Raw genomic sequence first — 23,765 nt, forward strand, 5'->3', positions numbered from 1 at the left:
TCTGCCAAAGGTCTAGTTTAGTATAAATAATAATAGTTCCTCGAGGACACAGGCTGGGGATTAGGGGATATTTCAGTAGAACCGTAGGGCGATGTTTCATGCTTGGTGCGAATGCCCCGTGCGGCGGGGGGGGGGGTAATATAATATCCATCGACCAAACCGTGCGAGCCTCAGACCTCTGTGCGGGTGAAGGCGATTCCCGGGGCACACTACGGAGCGGACACTTTAATGGTATTTTGGGTGTCGGGAGTGGGAAGGGGGTGTACAGGGTGACCAGCGCCCCGGGGAGTTAATAGGTTGGGATTGTAATGAAAGTGGAAGAACTGCAGACTGTGTCCTATAAAAGTGTCGCTCCATCACAACCATCTGAGAATGAATTAGACGGTTAGAACGTTAAGGCAGCGTATTTGTTATTATCGCACGTATAGGATAACTGAGACTGTTTTAGTGATTGACTTTTTTGCCTGTAGTATACTTGGTCCTCTTCTCCTCCAGGGTTTATGACAGACTCGGCGGCCAGTGAGATATTTACGGCTCCACTTTGTACGTATTTTAAATGCATTCTTTAATCTGCATGCAGACTACTTACTTACTTTAGGAGAAGCTGCAGCTCCTGAGAAGGTCTGGTTTTCTTACCACTATTGGCTGATTGAAGCAGCCAATCAGTGGCAGGAAAGCATTCAGGACTGCTTTTTGAACATGGGGTCGGGGGGTCTTCATAAATCCATTGGAACTCTCGCACAAGTATATAGGAGTATCGGGTGCATGCGCGGTGGCATGCAGGAGATGCGTTCGGCCAAATGCGTCTCATGCAAGCCATGGAGCTGCGAGATGAGAAGGAGGGTAAAGGTGGTGGTGGGGGGGGATTCCACTAAATCCCGCTATGTATTTGCAATAATTTAAAGGGGGCAAATCCCCACGTGTTCCCATTCTAAGTACTGTATTAAAACTACTGAGATCAGCTATAGAAAGTCCAGCCAACCAGTAGCTCACGTGTCAGCGGCTGGGCATACTGGGAGTTGTTTTGCCACTTCAGATGCAAAGCGATTGGCCGTTCTGATCTATAATGTTTAACATTTGCACAAAATACTGTGAAACCGAACGCGTCTGAGATGTTTGCTTCCGAATGCACAGCATGCAACATTTTTACTGCTTCTATAAAACGGGAATATCTTTGACTCCTTTGTCTCGTGAATTCGTGTTTTACGGATGGGGCGATTCTTTCAGGTTTCATACGACTAAACGTTAAACGCTTCAGGGGCGCATTAAACGCATACAACTACATACGTGTATAGAAACCCCAAATAATGAATGTACCTTTCTTAATACCGTTTAAAGGTGCAGTTCCACCACCAAAATTCTTCTCAATTCTATCTAAACAGTAAAACAAAACGTTTAAACGTTTGACCGCTGCTGATGTCACATGACTATGGTCTACAACAGAAATATTTAGCATGGAAAAGTGTAATATGATTAATTACTTCTGGCTGAGGACGAGTGTCACAAATTGGCTTAAATGTGTAAATCGGCGGCATAGAATGTCCACATTTAAGTAAATTATGCGCACGATGAAGACGAGTTATCCGGGGCAAGTAAACAAGGAACGCTCATAAAGTACCTTTAACACACATTCAATAACCTTAGTCTTTAGAATTACCCTTTGCCCCAGATTGCGTGTCCCTAAACACCCCCCCACCCCCCGCGTGCTCCGGGGAAGGCTTTATCTGATCATGTCGAGAGTTATTCGGTCAAAGGCTCGTTCTGATCGGCGTGATAACTTTACATAATATACGTTCCTCAGGTCCGGCCCTTCCCTGCGTCTCCAGATTATACAATGTGTTTGTCCTCTCTTATTACGCCACGTGTTTAAACCTTTGGCTGCAATTTCAAAAGCAAAGGGTTATGCGGATAATCTGTGTATAGCCAAGGGTTTGGCCTCTTCACACGTTGGTTAGACATGTGAGGGTATTTAGGTCACGTGTGTATAGTAACAGTAGCAAAACACCACCCGGGGCGGAGCAAGAGCATCACGTGACCTCTACAGACAGTGTACTCCACAGCTTTACCGCCCTCACTGAAAACAAGTGATCTGCTACGGCTCTCCCGCGACCCATTGATAAAAAATATAATCAATGCAAATCATTTAAAATGGGACCTATCCAGCTTAAACTTTCCATAAATGGACATTACGATGACATCACCCCATTACATCACCTCCTTCCTAGACTAAATTAACTCATTTTAAACTAGATGTTCTTCAAGACCTGATTCTTCCAACCTTTTCACAACCCATCTTTGTTGCCCTTCCTTCTACCATATCATTTTCTAACATTTGAACCCAAAATTACCAAATCTAACTATTTTTCCAATGGAAGAGAAAACATTTCCCGCTTTCCTGTTGATGCGTTTTTAATACTTTCCTTCCTTTGCCTCGAACCTCAAATCTGCTCCAAAATTCCCTCCTCCTAATTCCGGCAATTCCCATAATTTCATTCTAATTATCTAGAAAACACTTTCTGTAAAATGATTAATCGGCATCAAGAGGAAAGTGTCAAATAAATCGCTAAAGAAGGTTCCAACGTAATCTCTGGAGATTAATTCCGTTCTACCTCAGATTTAGAATTCTGAACAGATGTCTCGATATTAAGCCACGAAAACCTTTTATGAAATTGAGGAGGAGGCTGGAAGTCAGTCTCTCCGGGACGTCTTGAGCCGCGTTACAGCCATGGGCTGCGGGCCGTCCGCCGATACAGGTATCGTTCTTTTTATTTATTATTACGATTTATTATTTTTTATTATTCTTAAAATAAATGCAGCTCGACTTCAAAAATAATAATAATAATAATAATAATAATATAATAATTAATTATAATAATAATATAATAATTATATGTTTCTTCTTTTAAGCTCCCCGGGAATGCAAAGATTGGTAATTATACATAAAATAATATATATTATTTAAATGTAATAACATATTTATATATTTCAGTAAAACATATAATGACATCATATTTTCAGATTTGTAATTAATTGATTTCTGTTTCTTTTAGGACAGACAGTGAGGACAGGTAGGTCGCTTTTCTAAATCAGTTGCACAAATTGATGAATTGCTGACGTAGGCCAATGCTTGTAGGATAAAATTATTCTATAACGATGCCCGCAGGCAGTGCCCATAGGTAACAGAACTATAAATCACGATGGAGGCTGATACAGTGAGGGATTTAAACATGCGCGGGATAGACATACGGCTCCTGAATCTAAGACGAGACCAACGACTGATTAAGGTTTGAGTCTTTACAGCAGGAGAAACGGGCGACTAGAAGGGCCGACGAGGGGCCGATCTGCGGCAGGTTCTGGGTTTCTTTCTATATCCTTACAGATACTGCATATAATTTTATATATAATATATATATAACTAGAAATTAGGACTTTCATCTACATTGATACTAAACTGTAACTTGTTTATTAGAAATAAATGTCTATATTCAGATTTCGGGTCATTCATGTTACAGACCTCCTACACAGACTACGCATGTATCCTGCGAGCCCGGACCTGACGAAGGGCAAGAAGAGGGGAAAAGGTGAGTTTTGCTTTTCTATTAATTTCTTATCTATTACATGAAGACAGAATTTTTTTTTATATGAAATAAATATTTGCACAATACAAGAGGCAGTTCGATTTATTAAAACCCCTATCCCATTGTACGGCGCTACGGACCTCGACGGCGCTATATAAAACAAATAATAATAATTTTATTTTTGTATTCCTTGTAATAATCACATATCATACACATGAAAAGGACCCCAAAAATGCCTTGATTCCAACTTTATAGCCCAACGACATGGTCTTCTGAAACCGTGATTCAAAACAGTAATGATTGTAGAAATGTTATTTTTCTGCAAATAAAAACAGAATAAGGATCAATTTATTTTTATCTAATATTTTGCAATTTGATTGCAAGTTTTGCTAACTTTTTTATGCTTATGTGTTATCTATAAATGTCTGCTGTAAAACTATTTTTTAATCATTCTAATTTTATTTTCATTCTGGATGCAAACAAAGGATACAAGGTAAGGGAAAGGGGCACGTTAGCTGAATTAGCCTCAAAAGTATCAATACGCCAAGGATTTGTGGGTGGAGTATGGCCAAAAATGGGCAAATCGTGGATAGAATATTGGCTAATATTTGGGAAGACCAGTTGTTTGCTTTTTCACCTTAAATGTTTTCCGATAAAACGTGCAACATTGTTTCTTCGTAAATAATCTGAGGTTAAAAACATTTCTATTTCAAATATTTTAAATACTTTAATAATTCTTTGTATTTTTCTTTTATCCAGATGACAAAGATACTTTGAAGATTTTAAATTAACCTGAAGACTATGAATTGGACTGAATAAATAGATGTTTTTGCAAATAGTTATAAATTCTGATTTAGTATTGCGTTTAATATGGATTTTTTATAAGATTGGATTTGGGGTGAAAGTTTTAGATTTATTTTGTAAATTGTATTGAATTGATTTTTTTTGGACATACATTGTAAAAACTAAGGGCATGAGACAGATGTGGGTGCAAATTTTCATTTAGAATGGTCCCTATGGTTTTGTACAATGCGTTTAAAGGCTGAAAATAAACATTTCTGACAATAAAATTCCCACATGCTTGCTGTTATGTTTGTTAGCAATTTGGGCATCATGTATTAATAGTTTATTATTTATGTTAAAAAAAAGGCTGCCTTCAAAGACTTTTTATGTGACTTTGTGCCCTATTGCGGGGTATTTGTGTAACCGGGTGGGGTATTTAGAAGAATAATTGGGTTTATTTATCCCGTTTAATTTATAAAGCCGTTTACTGCTGTTTCTATACACATTATCGGGGCTTTTAGGGCTGTAGAACCCTGTAATACTCAACAAACATTCTGAGCTTCAAAAAAAGAGGGGCAACAGGAGAAGAAAGAGGGACATGAGGGGAAGAAAGAGGGGCACCAGGGGAGAAAAAAGCACAGGTGATTTGGGAGAAGGACTGGTCAAACTAAACAGAGACACTTGGTGTCTGTGCACAACACCCAGTTTCATGGTGATCAAGGCGGCGAGTGACATCATCATTGACGCAACTGTGCAGTTGGGTTGTGATATCACAGCACGATTACATCACAGCCACGATCAATACGGAACAGAATATTGGAGACTACAACGCAGCTGATATATATATAATGATTCATATAATGATATATATAATGATTCATATATTGATATATTTAATGATTCATATATTGATATATATAATGAATAATTGTAGTTGTTAATAGTTATCGGTGCCAGGTGTGACTGCGCATTCTAATAGCCCTGATACTTTGTGACACAGAGCGTCGCCCGTGCTGCTGCATTTATAAATCTCTATGGGGTGACTGTGAGAGTTATTATTCATATAGATTAATATATATTAATACTGCGCAGATCCACGGCCTTCCGAGACTAATTCACCAGTTTGCTAAAATAATCTCCTTTCCTAACTGGGAGGGCGCTGGGGTAAAAGGAACTGTTGGAGCCTTCAGTGCTTCCGGGGGGAGCGTTAAATGCGAAGGACCCGGAGTGAATGACAGTGTCACGTGCTGCAGCAGACACATGGGAAGCCTGCAGCTGCAGACCGGAAGTGGTGAGTGCTCTGGGTTCTGGGCCAGGGGCAGATTTTAGGAACCCCGGGTAAAATGAGGAGGGGATGAACCTGAGGCAGATAGCAGTGAGCCTCACACCAGGGTATGGGGTATAGCAGAGGTGTGGGGTCTGTGGCTGTTACTGAGGTTGGCAGAGAGTGATAGGGTTTGAAGTGCAGCAGCAACCACATTTTGCCCCTCTTTACTGTCTCTCTCTTTCTTATCTATAAGAGAATATTATCTTAGCACCGTCTTTAAAGCTTATTCTGTTCGGGGCGCTACACTTTATTTTGACACCCCCCCCTGCTATTTCCTGCATGTTCAGCATAATGTATCCTCCATAGTATTCTTATGCTATAAGGAGGTCACTGGTGTGCATGGAAAGTGCTCTCTGGACACTGATTGGCTGCTTGAAGCAGCCTATAAGTGATGTGAGTCGGCGCGGCTCCTGAACTCCCGTTGTGCGTCTCCGCTCTGTTTAGGGAAAACGTGCCACAAAATAAGCTGGAAAAATAACGATTTGTCTCGTCCTCCTCGTTTTGATTATTAGGTGTTGTGTAAACATGCGAGAAACGGCCGGACTGCCGGAGCCTACAAGCTACGAGCGAATAGTGCTGAAGAATACCTCCGAGTTCCATTACATGAAGATCCAGGCGTAAGTGCATCGCGCTCCTGCGCGGCGGTGGCGATTTCCGCAGCAGGACGTCTCTAACGTTACATTTTGTGTTCTGCAGAAAATTCCAAGACGAGAGAACCAAGTTAAACCCGGCTCAGTTTAAGCAGCTTATTATTTCGGCGTTAAAGACGCTCCACGGAGAGGTATTTGCGGCTTGGATTTCCGACATCTCAGACTCTTTGTAGCTTCTGAGTCCGGTTCTGAGACTTTTGTGGTCCAGACACGGAGCAGAGCTGTTCATGCGTGGGGCGTGTTCTTCTTTGCCTACACGCTAATATCATGCTAAACAGAATCTTGAAAGGAGTGCGTTCTACTTTCTAGGTTGAATTCTGAAATTAACCTTTTTTTGTTTCTTTGGTTTCAGGTGGGCTCATCCTTCCCTTTAGACTTGTTGAGATATGATGAGAAAACCCTTTGTGGCATACTAAGAGTCAGCAGCAGGTATATAAAACGAAGGAAATAGATAATAAAAACATAAGTCAGAGGTGCCCATAGTAGTGTGCCTCTTAAAGCAGAGTTTAGAGTAAGTGTGTGAATATTTGGGTATTATGGGGGTATTCGAATGACTCTTGATGCGTGAAAGAGGGTATCAGACGTGAGTAGTTGTGGCTGTAGTGGACATGCTCGACAAGTGCTGATAACATAAGATTTGAGAATAAACCATTTAAGGCAAATTTTATTTTTTATCAAGACCTTTTTTTTTTTTTTTTTATCCTGCCTAACGCTGTATTTTTCTTTTTCTCCCAGCGGCCTGGTAAAACTGTGGACGTCTTTAACGCTGCTGGGGCATTACCAGAATCAGGAGTGCGCGGTCCGAGTGATCCAGGTAACTCTAAGAGACAACAATGACGTGTTTCACAGACAGGAATGTCATTCTCTGTACCTTCTATTAAACCAGGCTGAGCAGAGACATCAAATAAACAATTTATACGCGACGGTTTAAAAATTTGGGGTCACTGAGCTGCTTTCATGGAAAATGAGGACATTTCTGGCTGTAACAGAATTACAAAAAGGGTTTTCTAACCATCAATTAGTATTTTAAACTTAAATTTGGATCAGCAAACGCAACATGCCATTGGAACACAGGAGTGATGGGAGTGATAAAGGGCCATTGGAACCCAGGAGTGATGGGAGGGATAGGAGTGATGGGAGGGATAAAGGGCCTCTGATCCATTTCATGTTATTTTGATGTGTGGATCGAGCTATTTTGTGGTAAATGTGTAATATATAACGTGCATTTCTTTCTTATTCAGACCTCTCCGTTCTTGTTGGCGTTGGCTGGTAACAGCAGAGAGCTGGATTTGGGGTAAATATTTTGAATTGCTTTGGATGTTTCTGAAGGTGAAGATGTTCTCTATGCTCTCCCGCCATTTGCGATCAACTGGGTCAAAACTCAGACTTTTCTCGAAGCCGCAGACCTGGTGCTGTCCTCAGAAACTGTTCTCCTTGAGACTTTTAAGCATCCAGGTTGGAGATAGCGCTGAGCTCTCCAGAATATTTACTCAGAATGATGTCATTGCGTTCTCTCTGTTGACTGGTGACACAAACGCCCTGCATCTGGATGAGATTTATGCTAAAAACACAAGATTTGGGAAAACTGTGGTCCACGGCATTCTCCTCAATGGTCTGATATCCGCAATCCTGGGAACTAAACTGCCCGGGGAGGGTTGTATATTACTATCCCAGGAAATCCGCTTTCCTGCCCCGTTATACCCCGGAGAGGAGGTTCTAGCGAGGGCCGAAGTAAAAGCGTTGCGGAAGTCCTTGGCGTTTATGGCCGTCTCTTGCGTCGTGCCCTGTAGCGGGAGGACCGTCATGGAAGGGACAGTTAAAGTATTAATTCCTGAAGACAAAGGATCTTGAAACATTTACGTTCTTATTGATTGGGAATTATGTAATAAATGTCATTCCTGTACAGAATGTGTGATGTCGTATTACATGTCTGTAACTGAAACTTACTAAAGGAGCAGCGCACCCAAATACCCTCTCATTTCATTTGTGTTGCAGTCACCATGGAAACCAATGAAACTAATGCTGATTGCTTCATTTGCACATGGTGATGCGCAGCTCCATCTATCTCTCGTAGCTCTCATCCCTCTCCCTGTAGGACCCCGCAGCAATATTCTCACTGTCCTGTCTTGCATCCGGGTACGCCCCCTCGGTCAAGCCCCGCCCAAACTGGCGTCACCTTCCGCACTGTCATTGTAGCTCCGCCCCACGGCTCGTCCCTTACCAATCAGTCCGTGTGGTACCGCCCATGTGTCCGCCCTCTGTCCGGGTACCGCCCCCCTGTCCCCGCCGGGCCCGCAGTGTCGCTCGGGATGGCGTTCATGGAGCTGCCGGTGCCGGAGCGGCCGCTGCTGGATGACACGGTGCCGCTGACCGCCGTGATCGAGGCCAGCCAGAGCCTGCAGTCTCATACGGTGAGGCCGGGCATCCTGTACGGGGGTGTATAGAAGTACCGAGCATCACCGGCAGCCCCGGGCAGGAGTAACGTGCCCGCTCCGGGGACCGCACGCCGGTGATCAGCAGGACAGCGGGGCGGAAATATCTGTTCATGTACATACGTACAAGGGGCATGGGTATTGGGACTGTTAACCCTTGGGCTGCCTGGAAGGTGTGCAGAAAACTCTTTTATGCATGCGTTGTATGTAAATATATATATTAACCCTTTACACACACGCAAATATATATACAATTAAACACACACACACAAATATAATTAACCCTTTAAACACACACAAATATATGTGTATGTAAAGGGTTAATTCTGTTTATGTATATATGTGTATGTAAAGGGTTAATTCTTTTTATGTACGTGTACACATGTGTGCGTGTTTCTTCTTTCCTTGTATGACAGGCAGTGAACAAACATGTATTATTATACATGGGTTTAACCCCTTCCTCGTCACATCGCTGATATCTGATTGGGGGCGCTGTCTCTGACTTACACTCTGTGACTATCGGTGACGCTCTCTCTCTGACTTACACTCTGTGACACTCTTTATCGGTGACACTCTCTCCGTGACGCTCTCTGCTGGAATAATATTGTGACGTTGTTGTCCTCACTGATCTCAGTGAAGCGGACAGTGGGCACTTTACAAAGCGTTAGCTCACTTGCCTAGTAAGTCCGGGATCACGCGGCCGGCCGGCCGGCCGGCACCCTTAGAGTCCTTACAGAGCTGGTGGTGGGGTCTGTGGCCCCTGTCTGTATGAAATGGCCATTATTGTGTGTATTGTGACTATCCGTGTGTTCTGGGATCGTCCCCTCGCCCGCGGAGCTCACACTCTTACGGTTTGCGCCGTATCCGTGGTTTTGCACCATAACGTATATCACGTCCCGTTACCGTCCCCGGTGCCGTGGATCCCCGGCCTGTGTTAACGCGCCTGCCGGACGAGCTCTTTCTGGACTGGTTTGCAAGTTGTCTATTCAGACAGGTTTTAGTGGCCCTCGGGTGCCCGCGATGCTGGCCCTGGTGGCCCCGGCCCGCCTCCGTCTGTTTACCGCGGAAAAGTTTCTAAACGTTGGTTGAGTTTACAGACGGCGATCCAGCTTCGATCCTTTACCTGCCAGAGGGGTTACCGGAGCATTGTTGGCCTTTCTGGTGCTTGGAGGGTTAAATGGAAAGTATCCTTTTTTTTTTTTTTTAATAGTAATTTTTACAATTCCAAAAAATTATTTTATCCTCCTGCGCAGGAGAAGATCTAGAGAGTCGGAGGCTTAGATGGAATGTAAGGAAAATTCACTGATAAGGTTGTAGATAAATGGAACAGCCTCCCAGCAGAAGTGGTAGAGGGTAATACAGAGAGGGGATTAAACATGCGCGGGATAGACATACGGCTCCTGAATCTAAGACGAGAACAACGACTGATTAAGGTCTCAAAATATAAGGATCAAAGATACCCTTCGATAAAGTTAACGTGTTCCGTGTGATATACGTCATATAGGGGTAAAAGAAGGAATTCACACGTAATCCTGGTCATCTGCCGCGAGTCCTGCACCGGTACTAACGCAAATTATAATTTTAAAAAGATGGAGAATGGACAGCCAATCAGGAAGAAGATCCGTGCTGGGAACGGGGCAGATACCGAAAGAACAAATATATAAAGAATAATATTTACAGATATTTGTATGTTTTCAAAATATTATCTCAGCGAATATAAATACGTTGTTTCCTCCTTGTAATTAATAACAATAATAATAAATATAATGCGAATAATACATGATAATAATAACGATAATAATAAATATAATGATAATAATAACGATAATACATATGATAACAATAATAATAAATATAATGCTAATAATGCATATGATAATAATAATAACGATAATACATATAATAATAATAATAATAATAATAATTTGTTTTCGGGATCTGCTTTGGCTTCTATTTCGATAATAAAATTTCCCTGCAACTCTGTATCATCGTGAAAAGCGGCCCCTACGGACAGCTGGTTAGTAAATGCTGATGAACCGATCGTGTCGGATTTCCGGCGGGTTACGGCGCCCGGACGGTGAACCGGTAACCCAATGAACTATTGAACAGGTTAACCCATAGGTGGCCGGTGCGTAGCAGACGGATACGTGCCGTGATATTCGCGTTATGGGGTTGTGGTGCGCGGCGGGAAAATCGCTCCCCGTTCCATCACTGTTAAGAGGTTAAAACCGCATATTATACGTTTATATAGCGCCAGCAGATTCCGTAGCGTTGTTTAAGTGAGGATTAACATTAATGATAAAATAAGCAAGATACAAATTGACCATAAGATTAACGCACGTCAAGACAGACCCTGATCCCAGGAGCTTACAATCTATAATGAGGTTGGGTGGGATGAGAGGAGAGGGGCTGCCTGGGTGAGGAGGGTTTGATTTCAGAGAGGGGGGCTGGAGGTCTCGCAGGTGGGGAGGACAGTGGTTTCTTCTGGCTGGCTGGGGGTATTAGGAGGATAGATTGTAAGCTCCTCTGCACAGGTGGCTGGGTCGTTGATGATTTCGATGGCGTCCCGGTATTTTTGAGAAATGGCCGTTACCTTTGTTCGTGCGTGGAGCAGCGTGTCTCCTCACTACATGGCGATGATATCATCAATATGATGTCACCACGTACAGCCGCGTCGGTGGGGGGGGGTCTCGCTTTAAATGCTAAATAAATAGTTTTCTGGTAAAGTGAGTGTTTTTTGTTCTGGTTCAGGAACTGGTTCCTCCGGTTGCTCTGCAGGAGGTGTTATTGGGGGGGGGTTATAACACCTGAGACACCCTTTAACTTCTGGGGGGGGGGGTCGGTGGCTGTTCTTTAACCTGCTGAGACTTGGAGGAGAGAAGAGAGGGGATGGGGGGGCAAAAGAGAGGAGATTGAGATGGGGGGAGAGGAGAGACATATTCAATAAAGGACGGGAGGAAAGCTACAACAAGAGAGCGGAATCTAACACTAGAGAGTCAGAGACTGAGATGGAATGGAAGGACGATTTACTTTAATGAGATGGTGGTAGATAAGTGGAACAGCCTCCCAGCAGAGGTGGTAGAGGGTAATACAGTGAGGGGATTAAACATGCGCGGGATAGACATACGGCTCCTGAATCTAAGACGAGACCAACGACTGATTAAGGTTTGAGTCGTTACAGCAGGAGAAACGGGGGACCAGACGGGGGCCGGATGGTCGTTATGGCGCTGCGATGGTTAAACGTCTCTGTATGTTGTGTAACATGCACATACGTGTTCTGTAAGGGGTTACGTTTCCTTTCTCGGTGAGTTTTGGTGACTAAGCGTTTCCTGCTTTCGTTTCTCGAGCTTCTGCCGTTTACTTTTTTTTTTTTCTAAAATCTCGTTTTCCTGTTTATTTCGCTCTCGATCCCTGAGTCAGCGATGTAATTCCCGCTCGCAGCGCCGCCGCCGCCGCGTTTCCCGGACCCCAGTCAGACTTTAATCACATGACAGACGAACGATGGCTTCTGCTTCCAATTCTAATTAAATGCCCCGTTAAAAAGAGCCCCCCCCCCAAACTAACACATTAATCCCCCCCCAGCGTGTTCAGCGGATCTGTGACTTAATTCTCTCCTCTGGGGGTATAAATAACCTCGTAACACCGACACGTTTCCAGAACCTTTCTCAATTTCTATGGCAACAGCCAACTGGGATCATCTTGTGAGTCACATGACAATTAAGCATTCCCTGAACAATTATAAACGAGGTGATCTTTTGCATGATGACATCATAATTTCTAGGTAGGAATTAAATATTTTACGGGAACAAAGTTTGTGATGCTGCGTTTGGTTACAAAGTGTTAAATTGGCCATCGCTATCGTTATCTGCCGTTTTGATTGGTTGTTTGACCTGATCCCGTGCAGCTCTGTGTGTCTGAGGTCATCGTTATTATTAATTTCACACAGGAATACATCATACGTGTCCAGCGAGGGATATCCATGGACAACAGCTGGCAGGTAATCTCCCTGCATGGGGCATCGGGATGGGGCAGGGGGGGGGCACTGGGATGCGGCAGTGGGGCACTGGGATGTGGCGGGGGGGCTCTGGGATGCGGCAGAGGGGCACTGGGATGCGGCAGGGGGCATTGGGATGGGGCAGGGGGGCGGCGGGATGCGGCAGGGGGGCGGCGGGATGGGGCTGCGTTGAAGGCACGGTGTATAGATCCCGCACACGCTCTGCCACATGTATGTTAAAGCTTTGCTGTTAAGCGTTGCGTGATGAGGGCGGCTGTGTCACGCAGCGTCCGTGTTCATTGTGCTTCCCGCGTCCCGTTACAGATCGTCAGGCGATACAGCGACTTCGACGCGCTGAACAGCAGCCTACAGGTAAGCAAACACCCGGAAACCCTAAAAACCCCGTCACAGGCATGAATAGTAACATGAGCGCCCCCCCCCAAGCAGTGGTGTATGTTATCAGTGATAGTACGTGTGCGTGTGACAGCGTGACAATACTGGAACATACTGGACTTCCTGCACCTTCCAGGCCCTATAACCATCCCTCTAAATGATCCCTCTTCTGGGAGGCTGTTCCACGTATCTACTACTCTCTTAGATTAAAAGAGCTCCCTCCATTCCATCTCATCCCCCGGCCGTTTAGTTGTAGATCGCGGCTTCTTGGATTCTGGGGACTCGCAGATTCCTTTCCCGTTCTACGTTTCTGTTTCGTTCCTTTTAGATCTCGGGTTTAACCCTTCCTCTGCCTCCCAAAAAACTCATCGGGAACATGGACCGGGAATTTGTAGCCGAGAGACAGAAGGGGCTGCAGAATTATCTGAACGTCGTCACCTCGCACCACGTCCTCTGCAGCCACGAGCAGGTCAAGAAGTTTCTGGACCCAAACAACTACTCCGCCAATTACACGGGTACGTCTCCGCGCGCTGCGTTATCCCTCCCCCGCCTCGCGCTGTCCCTCCCCGCGCAGTCCCTCCCCCGCGCTGTCCCTCCCCCGCCTCGCGCTGTCCCTCCCCTGCGTCTCGCGCTGTCCCTCCCCTGCGTCTCGCGCTGTCCCTCCCCCGCGCTGTCCCTCCCTCGCGCTGTCCCGGGGTTTCGTTACGCGAGTCTCCCCGTTCTGTCTCCGCAGAGGTCGCCCTGCAGCAGGTCTCCATGTTCTTTCGGTCAGATCCAAGGTTTGAAGTCGTGGAGCCGCTAAAGGACATCGGTGAGATATGATTCCCGCGGGGGGGGTTTGCAGGGGGGGTTCGGGGATTTGCGGCTTCTGACCGTTCGCTTTCTTCATCTTCAGGCTGGAGGCTCCGGAAACGATATTTCTTAATGAAAAGCAGAAACCAACCCAAGGAGAACCTCGTCCTAAGCTGGGTAAATATATAAAAAAATGCAGATCAAAAGTTTGGGGTCACTCCTTGTTTTAGAAGAAGAAGAAAGCAGACGGGGTTAATGCTATAAATGACTATTGGAGCCGGAAACGGCTGATTTTTAATGGAATCTCTTCATAGGCGCACAGAGGCCCTTTATCACTCCCATCACTCCTGTGTTCCAATGGCCCTTTATCACTCCCATCACTCCTGTGTTCCAATGGCCCTTTATCACTCCCATCACTCCTGTGTTCCAATGGCCCTTTATCACTCCCATCACTCCTATCACTCCCATCACTCCTAGGTTCCAATGGCCCTTTATCACTCCCATCACTCCTGTGCTCCAATGGCCCTTTATCACTCCCATCACTCCTGGGTTCCAATGGCCCTTTATCACTCCCATCACTCCTGGGTTCCAATAGAGGTGTCTCGTTGTGTTTTTAGGCTGATCTCGGTCCTGATAAATTCCTTCAAGATAAAGATTTCCAGTGCGCGATCCGACTTCTGCCTTCGCTGACGGTAAAGACGTGGAACCCCTTTATAGAAACCTAGAACCTGCCGGCAGATCGGCGAGGTGGCACCGGGAGGAGTGACGTGATTCAGAACCTGAGTGTGTTTTTTTGTTTTTCCTCCCCAAGCACCCCTACATCTACCGAGTGACGTTTGCCACGGCCAGCGAGTCGTCCGCGCTGGTTATCCGGCCGTTTAGTGAGAAGGGAACGCTGAAGGATCTCATTTATAAGGTAATTTCCCTGAAATAACCCCCATTATCGTAAAGATGGAAAAAAAAAAAAAGCCAGTTTTGGGTAATTTTTTTCATTTTCACAGAATATTTTTATATATAACTGTCTGATTCCGGCTGATTTCTTCCCGATAATAATTGGTTGCCTTCACTGGAAGCCCCTCGGTGCGATCCGGATTAACTCTTCCTCTTCCTCCTGCGTTCTGTTTCAGTCCAAACCGAAAGATCCCTTCCTGAAAAAATACTGCGGCCCCAAGAAGACCCCCGGCCTGGAGCCGCAGCAAATCAAGACGTACGGGAGGCAGATTCTAGAGGTAAAAACAGGAGGGAGGCTGGCAATGAAAGGGTTACAAGAACGACCATGAAAGATGAGGCAGATCGGCCCCGTCCGGCCCCCATCTAGTCGCCCGTTTCTCCTGCCTTAACGACTCAAACCTTAATCAGTCGTTGGTCTCGTCTTAGATTCAGGAGCCGTATGTCTATCCCATGCATGTTTAATACCCTCACTGTATTACCCTCTACCACCTCTGCTGGGAGGCTGTTCCACTTACCTACCACCCTCTCAGTAAAGTAAAACTTCCCTCCGTTCCATCTCAGCCTCTCACTCTCTAGTGTTAGATTCCGGTCTCTTGTTGTAATTTTGGAATAATCTCCCCTCCTGTCCTTTTGTTGAATCCCTTTAACTATTTAAATGTCTCCGGGGTCATTGGTGGCGTCCGCGGGGGCCGCACGGCCCTCGAGCTCTGACATTATCCGCGTTTCCCTGGCTTTGCAGGCCCTGAGATTCTTACACGAGCGAGGATTCCCGTACGGACACCTCCACCCCGCCAACGTGGTGCTGGACGGAGACGCCTGCAAGCTGCTGGACTTGGAGAATTCCCTGCTGGGTTTGCCGTCTTTCTACAGATCGTACTTTTCACAGTTTCGCAAAATAAATGTAAGTTCGTGACCGTGTGACCGCGTGTGGTTAGCGTGACCGTTTGTGGTTAGCGTGACTGCCCGTGGTTAGCGTGTGACGCTTGCGAAATTGTGGGTCCGTGATGTAGCGATAACAAAAGGGCGATCGTATTTAGCAGATAAATCCCTTTTTTGCTTTAGCTTCTATCTGTATTTATCATGCTTGCGCTCGGATAGGGTTATACCTCTGTCGGAGAGATCAGGTACCCACTACTCCTTTATTACGGGGCTCGGCTGTATTGTTGCGATGTGCTGGTTAACCCATAATATTCCAGCACTTTAGGGTTTAGTACATCGGTCCCTTTAATATATGCTGATATCAGACGGCCTTGTAAGGCAGCAGCGCAGGCTCAATATACACCCTTTATCTCCCGGGCGGACCGGAGCTTTATGTAAACCCAGCCCAGCGGATATTTAAACTTTTTATCCGGAATGTAACAATAAAAATAACAAAAATGAAAAAGTTTAATTCCCGGGAATCCTGTTTATTCCTTAATTCTGCTTCGCAGCTTAAAAATAAACAATACGGACGGCATTAAAATTCAGGGTCTGATCCGGTTTCGTAATTCCCATGGAGAGTCACGCTGCGTGGATCATGTGACCTGTGTGGGTGGAGCTCACCCTCCCTCGACAACTTAACCCATGCAGTGCTGGGATCTGGCTTCAGCAAACCATTGTCTTTACCATAATCTCCATTCTTTCCCCCCCAGACGTTACAAAGTATCGACGTTCACTGTTTCGGGCACTTATTGTATGAAATGACTTACGGGCGCCCCCCTGACTCGGTCCCGCTGGATCACTTCCCCCCGGCTCCGTCCTTGACTATTGGTGAGTATCTGAATTCCGGTTCCCTTCGTCGGATCAGATTTGTCTGTTTTATCCGTGTCTTTGTGAACAATTTTGGACCAGCCTGGGGAGACAGGAATGCAGCGGGGTCGCCTTCCACGATGTTATGTGACCCCGTGGGTGAGGTAAGGAATATGTGTGTATGACTGTAGGTATGTTTGTGTGTGTGAGCATGAATGTATAATTGTGTGTGAGCATGAATGTATAATTGTGTGTGAGCGTGAATGTGTGTGTTAGCGAGTGTATAGGTTTCTGCAAATGTGAGAGTATGTAAAAAGGTGTGCCAATGAATATGCACGTTACTGGGGGGCCGACGGGGCCACTAAGCTTTACCAGCCCCCCCCCCTGGGCCAAAAGGTGCCGGCCCACCCGTGACAAAGAGGTTTACAATTCCCGAATCCTACCGGCTAACTGGAGCGTTTGGGGGATTATTGGGGATGTTACTTTCACAAACTTCACATTTTTGGAGTCAGCTGCTGGTTTTGACAAAAACGGCATAAATTGTGAGGGTTTTTGTTTTTTTTTTGCTTGTTTTCAGTGCCGGTTCTGGAGTCCATCCTGTCCTGCGAAGCCTGTAAGAATGGCGTGCCGTCCGTGGCTCAGCTCTTACAGACACCGTGAGTCTGACCCCTTTATCCGCACATCCTCTGAATAAGACTAAAATAAATATAACATTTAAAATATATATCGCTTTTTTGTCTTTTTAGGTTATTCAGCGACGTCACGCTTCTGAATTCTGAAAAACCCCAGTTTAAGGTAAATCGGAAATGGTTGATTACTGCGATTGGAACCTGGGGTGGGAATCTGACCCTGCGGAGCTCCTCGGGGGGGGGATACGTTGGGGACGCATCTGCTCCTTGCTGTAAATATCTCTACATTTCTTTGACTGCAACAAATATCTATTTTTATTTTTAATTTTCTAACAGATTCCGACCAAATTAAAAGAGGCGCTAAAAACGGCCAAAGAATGTATGGAGAGAAGACTCTCCGAGGAGCAAAAGTCGGTACGCAAAAAAAAAATCCTCCGGGAACGGGTCCTCGGGGGGGCGATACGGGAATTCTCGGGGGTTTGGGGGGTTTCAGGTGTTTGGTGACCCCGCTCACGGCTTTCTCTGTCACGCTGCAGATATACCAGCACCGGCGCCTGACCCGAGCGCAGTCGCACCACGAATCGGAGGAAGAGAAGAAGAAAAGGAAGATTTTGGCGCGGAAGGTATGTTTCTGGAACGAGAAGCCCCCTGGCGTGACGTGGAGTCCCCCTGATGGGCTCCGAAATATAACAAGGGGATTGGAGGATCGTGGTTATGAGGAGAGGCTAAAAGAGTTATGTGCGGGGCCGATATAAATGCCTCCCCGGTGACCCCGTTCATTAACAGAAACGTACAGAGAACGACAGCTGGTGAATATTTCATCCACAGCAAGGGGAGGGCAGTAAAGGTGCGGAATCAACCGCCGAGAGAGGGAGGGATCTATCCGATACACCGGATGCCTCCACAGGGGGTAAAAGCAGAACCCACAGGGGTATAAATGATGGAATAAACAGTCATATTTTACGGCTTCTAGACCGGAGGAGAAATCTGATTGGCTTTTGGAGTCAAGAAGGATTTTTTTAAAAAAAATTGCCAAAATTGGAAAATAACTTAATTTGTTTTTTTTTGGTTTTTTTTGCCTTCTTTTGGATCAAAAGCAGGAAGGATCAGTGGAAGAGGGGGGGCTTGGTGGAGCTAAATTACTGTTACCGTGTTACTATATTACTCTGTTACCGTGTGACTCTGTTACCGTGTGACTCTGACTCTGTTACCGTGTGACTCTGTTACCGTGTGACTCTGTTACCCGGTTACTATGATCTTCTTATTTTATTCCGTTTCGTTATAATATTTATTTTACACCCCCCCCCTTCTCTTCCTCCAGAAATCTAAGCGCACAAACTGCGATGGCGGAGAGGAGCCGTCCACGAAGTATAACTCAAACCACTCAGGTCGGTGGCTGCCCGGCTTCGTGCGGCATTAGAGCTTTATTAACCCTCCGGCCGCCGCGAGGCTTCCTACCCCCTCCGGTCGCACACATGTTTAAACTGCCCCCTGCCCTGATTTCATTATCTTGACCTCATATGCGATGGGAGAACAGCTCATTTGCATAGTGGGGCGATGGGGTTTAGTGGATAAAGTTAGATTGTTCCCTTGGCGTTTCCGGTGCGGTTTGCGCGGCAGGAGCTGCACCCCTTCCCCCGCGTTTAGACTGTAAGCTGTTGGGCCCAGCGCTCTTTTACCAAGTTTACCGCGCCTGTTAGAAATCGTTAATTGTGTATTAAAGGCACTTTTTGAGTTGTCTCTGTTGTTGTAGCAGGCTCTGGGACAAGCTCTCCACTCACATCACCCTCATCTCCCACCCCTCCTTCAACAACAGGTGAGTAACGCCATTTTTTTTTTTTTTTTTTTAACCCCGGCACCAACCCCCCCCCAGTTTTAACATTAGAAGTGTCCCCTCTAAGGTGAGTAATCCAGCATGGAAGCAGTTAATAGAGCGTCTGAAAGGCACGCTGCGCGATAATGTCCTTTTACTCTTTCTTCTAAAGATTTAATCAAATAAAACCAGAAATATTTAAGAAGCTTTTTTTAGTTTCTATGGAAACAGCCTATCAGTGTCTGCCTTTGTGTCATGTGACAATTAAGTGTTCCCAGCAATAATTTATATGAGAGACAAAATTTCCCTCGCAAACGTCTTGCCTTCAGCGCCTTTGCAGGCTTCCACGCTGCCTCGGTCACCTCAGAGGGAACGCTGCCACGTTTGTGTGTGATCTTTACAATATCGGGAATAATTCGGGATGTCTTTAACCCTTCAGCTCCAGAACACTTGTACTTTGGGTGATATCTTCCTGTTTATATAATCTGTTTGCTCAGGATGTATAGAGATAAGTGGGGCAGTGAAATAGAGCGCTCAGAGCGGACTGCAACCCTCATCAATCTCAGCCAGCCGTGACTCTGTGGCTTCCCGTGTGTACACGCTTCGGCCACTCATTATACTGTCTAACCGCCATCACGCGCCTCTCTGTCCTGCACATCCGTGACGCTCTCTTTGCTTGGGACGTGGCGGCGTTTGGTCATTTTCATGCTGCTTTATTACCTAGAACGTTATCACTTCATTCAGGCCTGGAGGAGAAACAGTTAACAGGTGGGGCAGATAGAGATACGGGGGTATTATAAAGCTTTGGGGCTTTTACCTGTCGTATTTACCCCAGGGAAGGGCTTTTATTGACTTGTGATTGAAAGGAAGGACTTTTAACCTTTTGTGTGCCAAGGCATTGTTCAGCTCTTGTGCATTTTGGCACTGAACAGGTTAAAGGGTTGTGTTTTCCATAGTCCAGGGAGCGTCTCTGTTGGGTAAATAGCCCTTCCTCAGGGGCAGCCTGGCCTGACCTGATCTGCAGGGGCTTGGATAAAATGACCCCATTCATGAACCCCTTCATCCGCTGATGCTAGAACCATGTGACCGTGCTTGGGGTGGCGCCGGTGCCCTCCTTCGTCACGCGTTGGCACAGATGCGTCACTCTCATTGCTTCGCTCTCGTGGGTCCCGCTCTATTGTGGCAGTAATCCGGCTGCCGGGGTAGAACGCTGGGGCAGGATATACAGGAGGAATAATCCAATCGGCCTCATGGGACCCTTTCCTCTGTACCCCATCTCACCGCTGCCCCCCGCTTTCTGCCGCCAGCCGCCAATCATCATCCATCGTCCTCTACGAGTACCGGCAAATCCCCAACCGCATCCGCTCAGTGTCAGAATCCCCGTCCTGCTCGAGAGCCCACCATATGTCATGTATTCATAAAGATACAGAGTATCCGGGGCAGCAGATTATACCCCAGGACGGGGCAGTTCCCCTCCAATAATAATTCCTTCCCACCGTATTGATACTCCCTGCGAGCGATCGCGTAGTCCAGGCGTACTCAGCCTACACTCACACGTTGTGTTGTTGTTTGACGTGTATGATGAGTCCTGTCTCTAATACTTTGTCCTCTTCTCTCCCCGCTGCCGTCTCCCGTGTAGAGCATGCGCCGTTTTGAACGGGAATTATCGGTAAAGTAATCCAGTTGATTTTCTGACTTTAAAGATGCTCTGTTTCCGAACATCGGGAGAACGGATCCGCCGATCCCGGATTAATCCAGCCCAGGTTTCCTGGCGTAACCGATTCAGGGGGAAACAGAGCATTTTTATATCCAAGCATCGCAATGCCACGAGCTCCTGGAATCAGGGCCACGGCTTATCCGGGGGGCCGCGCTTCATCGCAGCGTAGTGACATTAAATGTCTGAAAAACTAGAGGCTGGGATGGAACGGAGCAGAGCTTTACTTTAATAAGAGAGTGGTAGACAAGTGGAGCAGCCCCCCAGCAGAAGTGGTAGAGGGTAATACAAAGAGGGTATTAAACATGGATGGGATAGACATACGGCTCCTGAATCTAAGACGAGACGACGACTGATTAAGGTTTGAGTCTTTACAGCAAGAGAAACGGGCGAGTAGACGGGGGCCGGATGGGGCCGATCTGCAGGCAGGTTCTGTTTCTATTTGGTGTTTCGTAAACACGTAGATGACACTGAAGGAATATTCACTATTCTGAGAGCGTTTTTGGATGTTTCTGTTTGTCGGTTCCGACAAAATTTGGATAATTTTTTTTCAAATGCAAAATGTTTTTTTTTTCTCCGTCTCGCTCTTCCACTCGCACTCTACTTTCTCCGCTTCTCTCAGTCTCTCCTGTCCTCTGCATTCTTCTCTATATTTCAGCACTTAGAGTCCTTCCACAACAGCAGGTGATCCGAGCCCCGCACGGGGATAAATGCAATTAAATATAAAATAGTAAATATAGGATATTTAACCCTGTAATGTGTTCCTTTTCTTTCTTTCTTTGTTCTCTGACCCTGTCTGGGACACTCGGGCCGTATTAATCGGATACTGGTTTCCACTTATATAACTATCCTGACATCACAATGACCTAATTGCATGCTGTGGGGGGAAAAGATGGCGCAGACCCATATAGATCAAGTACCCAAATTACATCATAGGCGTGATTCAGCGATAGGGTTCTTCATCAGCCTGTATTATATGTTGGTTTTATATTTCCGCAGGAAACGCAAATGTTCCTTTACCGGCGCCGCCGCCGCCACCAGCGGCCCCACCCCCACCCGCGGTAAAGGACGTGCCAACAGAACCCAGCACCCCGTCTGTGAACGGTACGGACCGGAGAGCTTTACTCAGTTCTATTCAGGGCTTCAAGAAGGGAGCGCTGAAGAAGGCGGCAACGAATGACCACAGCGCCCCCCGGATCAGCTGAAAATGAACGTGCCCCCCGCACTTAACCCCCACCCTGACGGCCGGGTTAATTTAGACGCTGATTTTGATATCCTGCTATCCTTTTGTTATGGTTCATATTTCAAACTAACCAGAGCTTTTAATTTCCTTAAACCCACCCGGTTAGATAATACCGTACGAGATGAAAGGGTTAACAACTTGCACTCTTGGGGTCTCTGTACAGTTGCTGTTTACGGGATTTTTAACTATCCGTATCATTTCAAATCACATGATCTGTGACTAACGGCGGCTCAGCTATTGGGTCGTTTATATGAAGGTCGTTGCTTAATTTTCAGTGAAATTATTGTAATCTGTTGACTTTTATTGCTGATTGTCCCCAATTTTAAGAGATCCAATACACAATTCACAGAGAGCAGCTAGTTTCACTGCTCCTTTCTGGGTCTTGGTCATCTAAACAACACTCAAAAACACTGCGGAGCATGCATTAGGCGAGATATACATTGTCCTAAAATAATTGCAGGCAAATGTATTGATGGATTTTGAATTTGTACCGTTCCCTACTTATGACATCACAAGGCACCAGGAATTGCTCAGAATAGTTATGTGGTGGTCCCGGTGATGCCCCAACTGAAGCGCCCATCAGGCACGTTTTTTTTATTCTACGTTCTATAGTCTTCATTCACAGCGTAACCCTTGGTTAGTCTTTTTTTTTGCCAAATTATTTTTCCTCCTGAAGCCTCGTTTAGAACGGACAGAAGGGGCTTTAGCACCGATTCAACAGCCACAGAGGGTCCTAAAATGTGTTTCCTTTTCTGCTGCAGAGTATCCAATATGTTCGTGCTCCGTCCCCGTTTTGCCTGCAGGAATTGTTTACATGAGTAGAGACAGCCCGGCCGTACGGCTCGGGGCGTTATATTCATACAGAAGGTACACTTTGCGAAATTGAGCTCTTTCATAATTTTACTTAAGGTTTTTGCACTTTAAATAGTTTTTCAGAAGGCAGAGGGAATGTGGTTACTTAGTTTCTCTGGCTCTGTGAGACGATGTATATTCTGTCATATTTTTATTAAAATAACGGATTCCACACATTGTTCATTGTGTGTTTTATTGCTAAGGTCTGCTAGGTGGGAACAAAGCCTGTGGGCCCCAAAAAGGACCAACAAACAGCATGAAAGCACATAAAAATAAAATATCTTCTGATGACTAAAACCACTATGGCCATTTAAATGCATATTTATTCTGTTTATTCTTTAATAGTCCATGCTCATAGGGATACGCTTCCCGCTGCCATAAAATGAAATTTAGAACGAAGATGCCGCAGACCCTTACAGGAACCCCATGGAATAAACACGTGACAGTACATCCCACCAGGCAACCCAACCATGTGACCTTATATCAAAACCCATGACACTTCCAGCCCCCTATACACACCGGCCTGTCAATCACAGCCAATATACCACAAGAATCGCTCTACTTTTTGAGTTTTATTTCCCAAAGAGACAGGAATCTAAACGCATATTTTTTGCACATTGCTATTGTTGGTATAAAAAGAACAAGCCGGAGAGTAATTCTTACATATTCCAATAAATATCCTTCCCGGTTACATTAATGGAGTGTTATAAAGTAAATGTACTCCATCAAAACGGGATATTTTGCCCACTTTAAATATTTCTGAGTATTTATAAATTAGACATTTTCCTTGACGCTATTCTAAGAGGGAAAGGTTATGACCTATTATCCTTAACACTAGTTAAGGGCGGGCGTTCCGTTAATGAGGATAGGATATGCTGAAATGTAA

At 45.6% G+C, this 23,765-nt stretch overlaps 3 protein-coding genes across 5 annotated transcripts; all 3 read left to right on the plus strand.

Moving 5' to 3' along the window:
• The first annotated feature begins 5,543 nt into the window (after positions 1 to 5,543).
• On the plus strand, positions 5,544 to 7,714 carry RPP14 (ribonuclease P/MRP subunit p14). The gene is made up of 6 exons (XM_053469019.1): positions 5,544 to 5,652; positions 6,201 to 6,305; positions 6,385 to 6,469; positions 6,691 to 6,767; positions 7,074 to 7,152; positions 7,580 to 7,714. The coding sequence occupies exons 2-6, from the start codon at positions 6,214 to 6,216 to the stop codon at positions 7,634 to 7,636; spliced, it is 390 nt and encodes a 129-aa protein (XP_053324994.1). The 5' UTR covers positions 5,544 to 5,652; positions 6,201 to 6,213; the 3' UTR covers positions 7,637 to 7,714.
• On the plus strand, positions 7,638 to 8,246 carry HTD2 (hydroxyacyl-thioester dehydratase type 2). The gene has a single exon (XM_053469018.1). The coding sequence runs from the start codon at positions 7,656 to 7,658 to the stop codon at positions 8,187 to 8,189; it is 534 nt and encodes a 177-aa protein (XP_053324993.1). The 5' UTR covers positions 7,638 to 7,655; the 3' UTR covers positions 8,190 to 8,246.
• A 360-nt stretch (positions 8,247 to 8,606) lies between these two features.
• PXK (PX domain containing serine/threonine kinase like) lies at positions 8,607 to 22,383 on the plus strand. Of its 3 annotated transcripts, none has more exons than XM_053470107.1 (18): positions 8,607 to 8,749; positions 12,717 to 12,767; positions 13,089 to 13,136; positions 13,486 to 13,672; positions 13,891 to 13,968; positions 14,053 to 14,126; positions 14,567 to 14,641; positions 14,761 to 14,865; positions 15,077 to 15,178; positions 15,640 to 15,801; positions 16,532 to 16,649; positions 17,206 to 17,284; positions 17,375 to 17,423; positions 17,594 to 17,671; positions 17,794 to 17,880; positions 18,579 to 18,645; positions 19,011 to 19,073; positions 21,784 to 22,383. In XM_053470107.1, exons 1-18 carry the CDS (start codon positions 8,648 to 8,650, stop codon positions 21,987 to 21,989), a joined length of 1,731 nt encoding a protein of 576 aa, XP_053326082.1. In that variant the 5' UTR covers positions 8,607 to 8,647; the 3' UTR covers positions 21,990 to 22,383. The 3 variants fall into 3 exon arrangements, with proteins under 3 accessions (XP_053326082.1, XP_053326083.1, XP_053326084.1); XM_053470108.1 differs by having other exon boundaries at positions 19,014 to 19,073; XM_053470109.1 differs by lacking the exon at positions 14,567 to 14,641.
• The last annotated feature ends 1,382 nt before the right edge of the window (positions 22,384 to 23,765 follow it).

This window comes from Spea bombifrons, chromosome 6 (assembly GCF_027358695.1).
Source record: "Spea bombifrons isolate aSpeBom1 chromosome 6, aSpeBom1.2.pri, whole genome shotgun sequence".
NCBI classification, from domain to species: Eukaryota; Metazoa; Chordata; class Amphibia; order Anura; family Pelobatidae; genus Spea; species Spea bombifrons.

Bases quoted from the DNA above. Each gene is read 5' to 3' on its own strand.
- HTD2 (XM_053469018.1), top strand. From the start codon at position 7,656: ATGTTTCTGAAGGTGAAGATGTTCTCTATGCTCTCCCGCCATTTGCGA.
- PXK (XM_053470107.1), top strand. From the start codon at position 8,648: ATGGCGTTCATGGAGCTGCCGGTGCCGGAGCGGCCGCTGCTGGATGAC. The intron at 13,969-14,052 runs GTGAGATATGAT...CTTCATCTTCAG, and splicing joins GGAGCCGCTAAAGGACATCG to GCTGGAGGCTCCGGAAACGA. The intron at 17,672-17,793 runs GTACGCAAAAAA...GTCACGCTGCAG, and splicing joins TCTCCGAGGAGCAAAAGTCG to ATATACCAGCACCGGCGCCT.
- RPP14 (XM_053469019.1), top strand. From the start codon at position 6,214: ATGCGAGAAACGGCCGGACTGCCGGAGCCTACAAGCTACGAGCGAATA. The intron at 6,306-6,384 runs GTAAGTGCATCG...TGTGTTCTGCAG, and splicing joins CATTACATGAAGATCCAGGC to AAAATTCCAAGACGAGAGAA. The intron at 7,153-7,579 runs GTAACTCTAAGA...TTTCTTATTCAG, and splicing joins GCGCGGTCCGAGTGATCCAG to ACCTCTCCGTTCTTGTTGGC.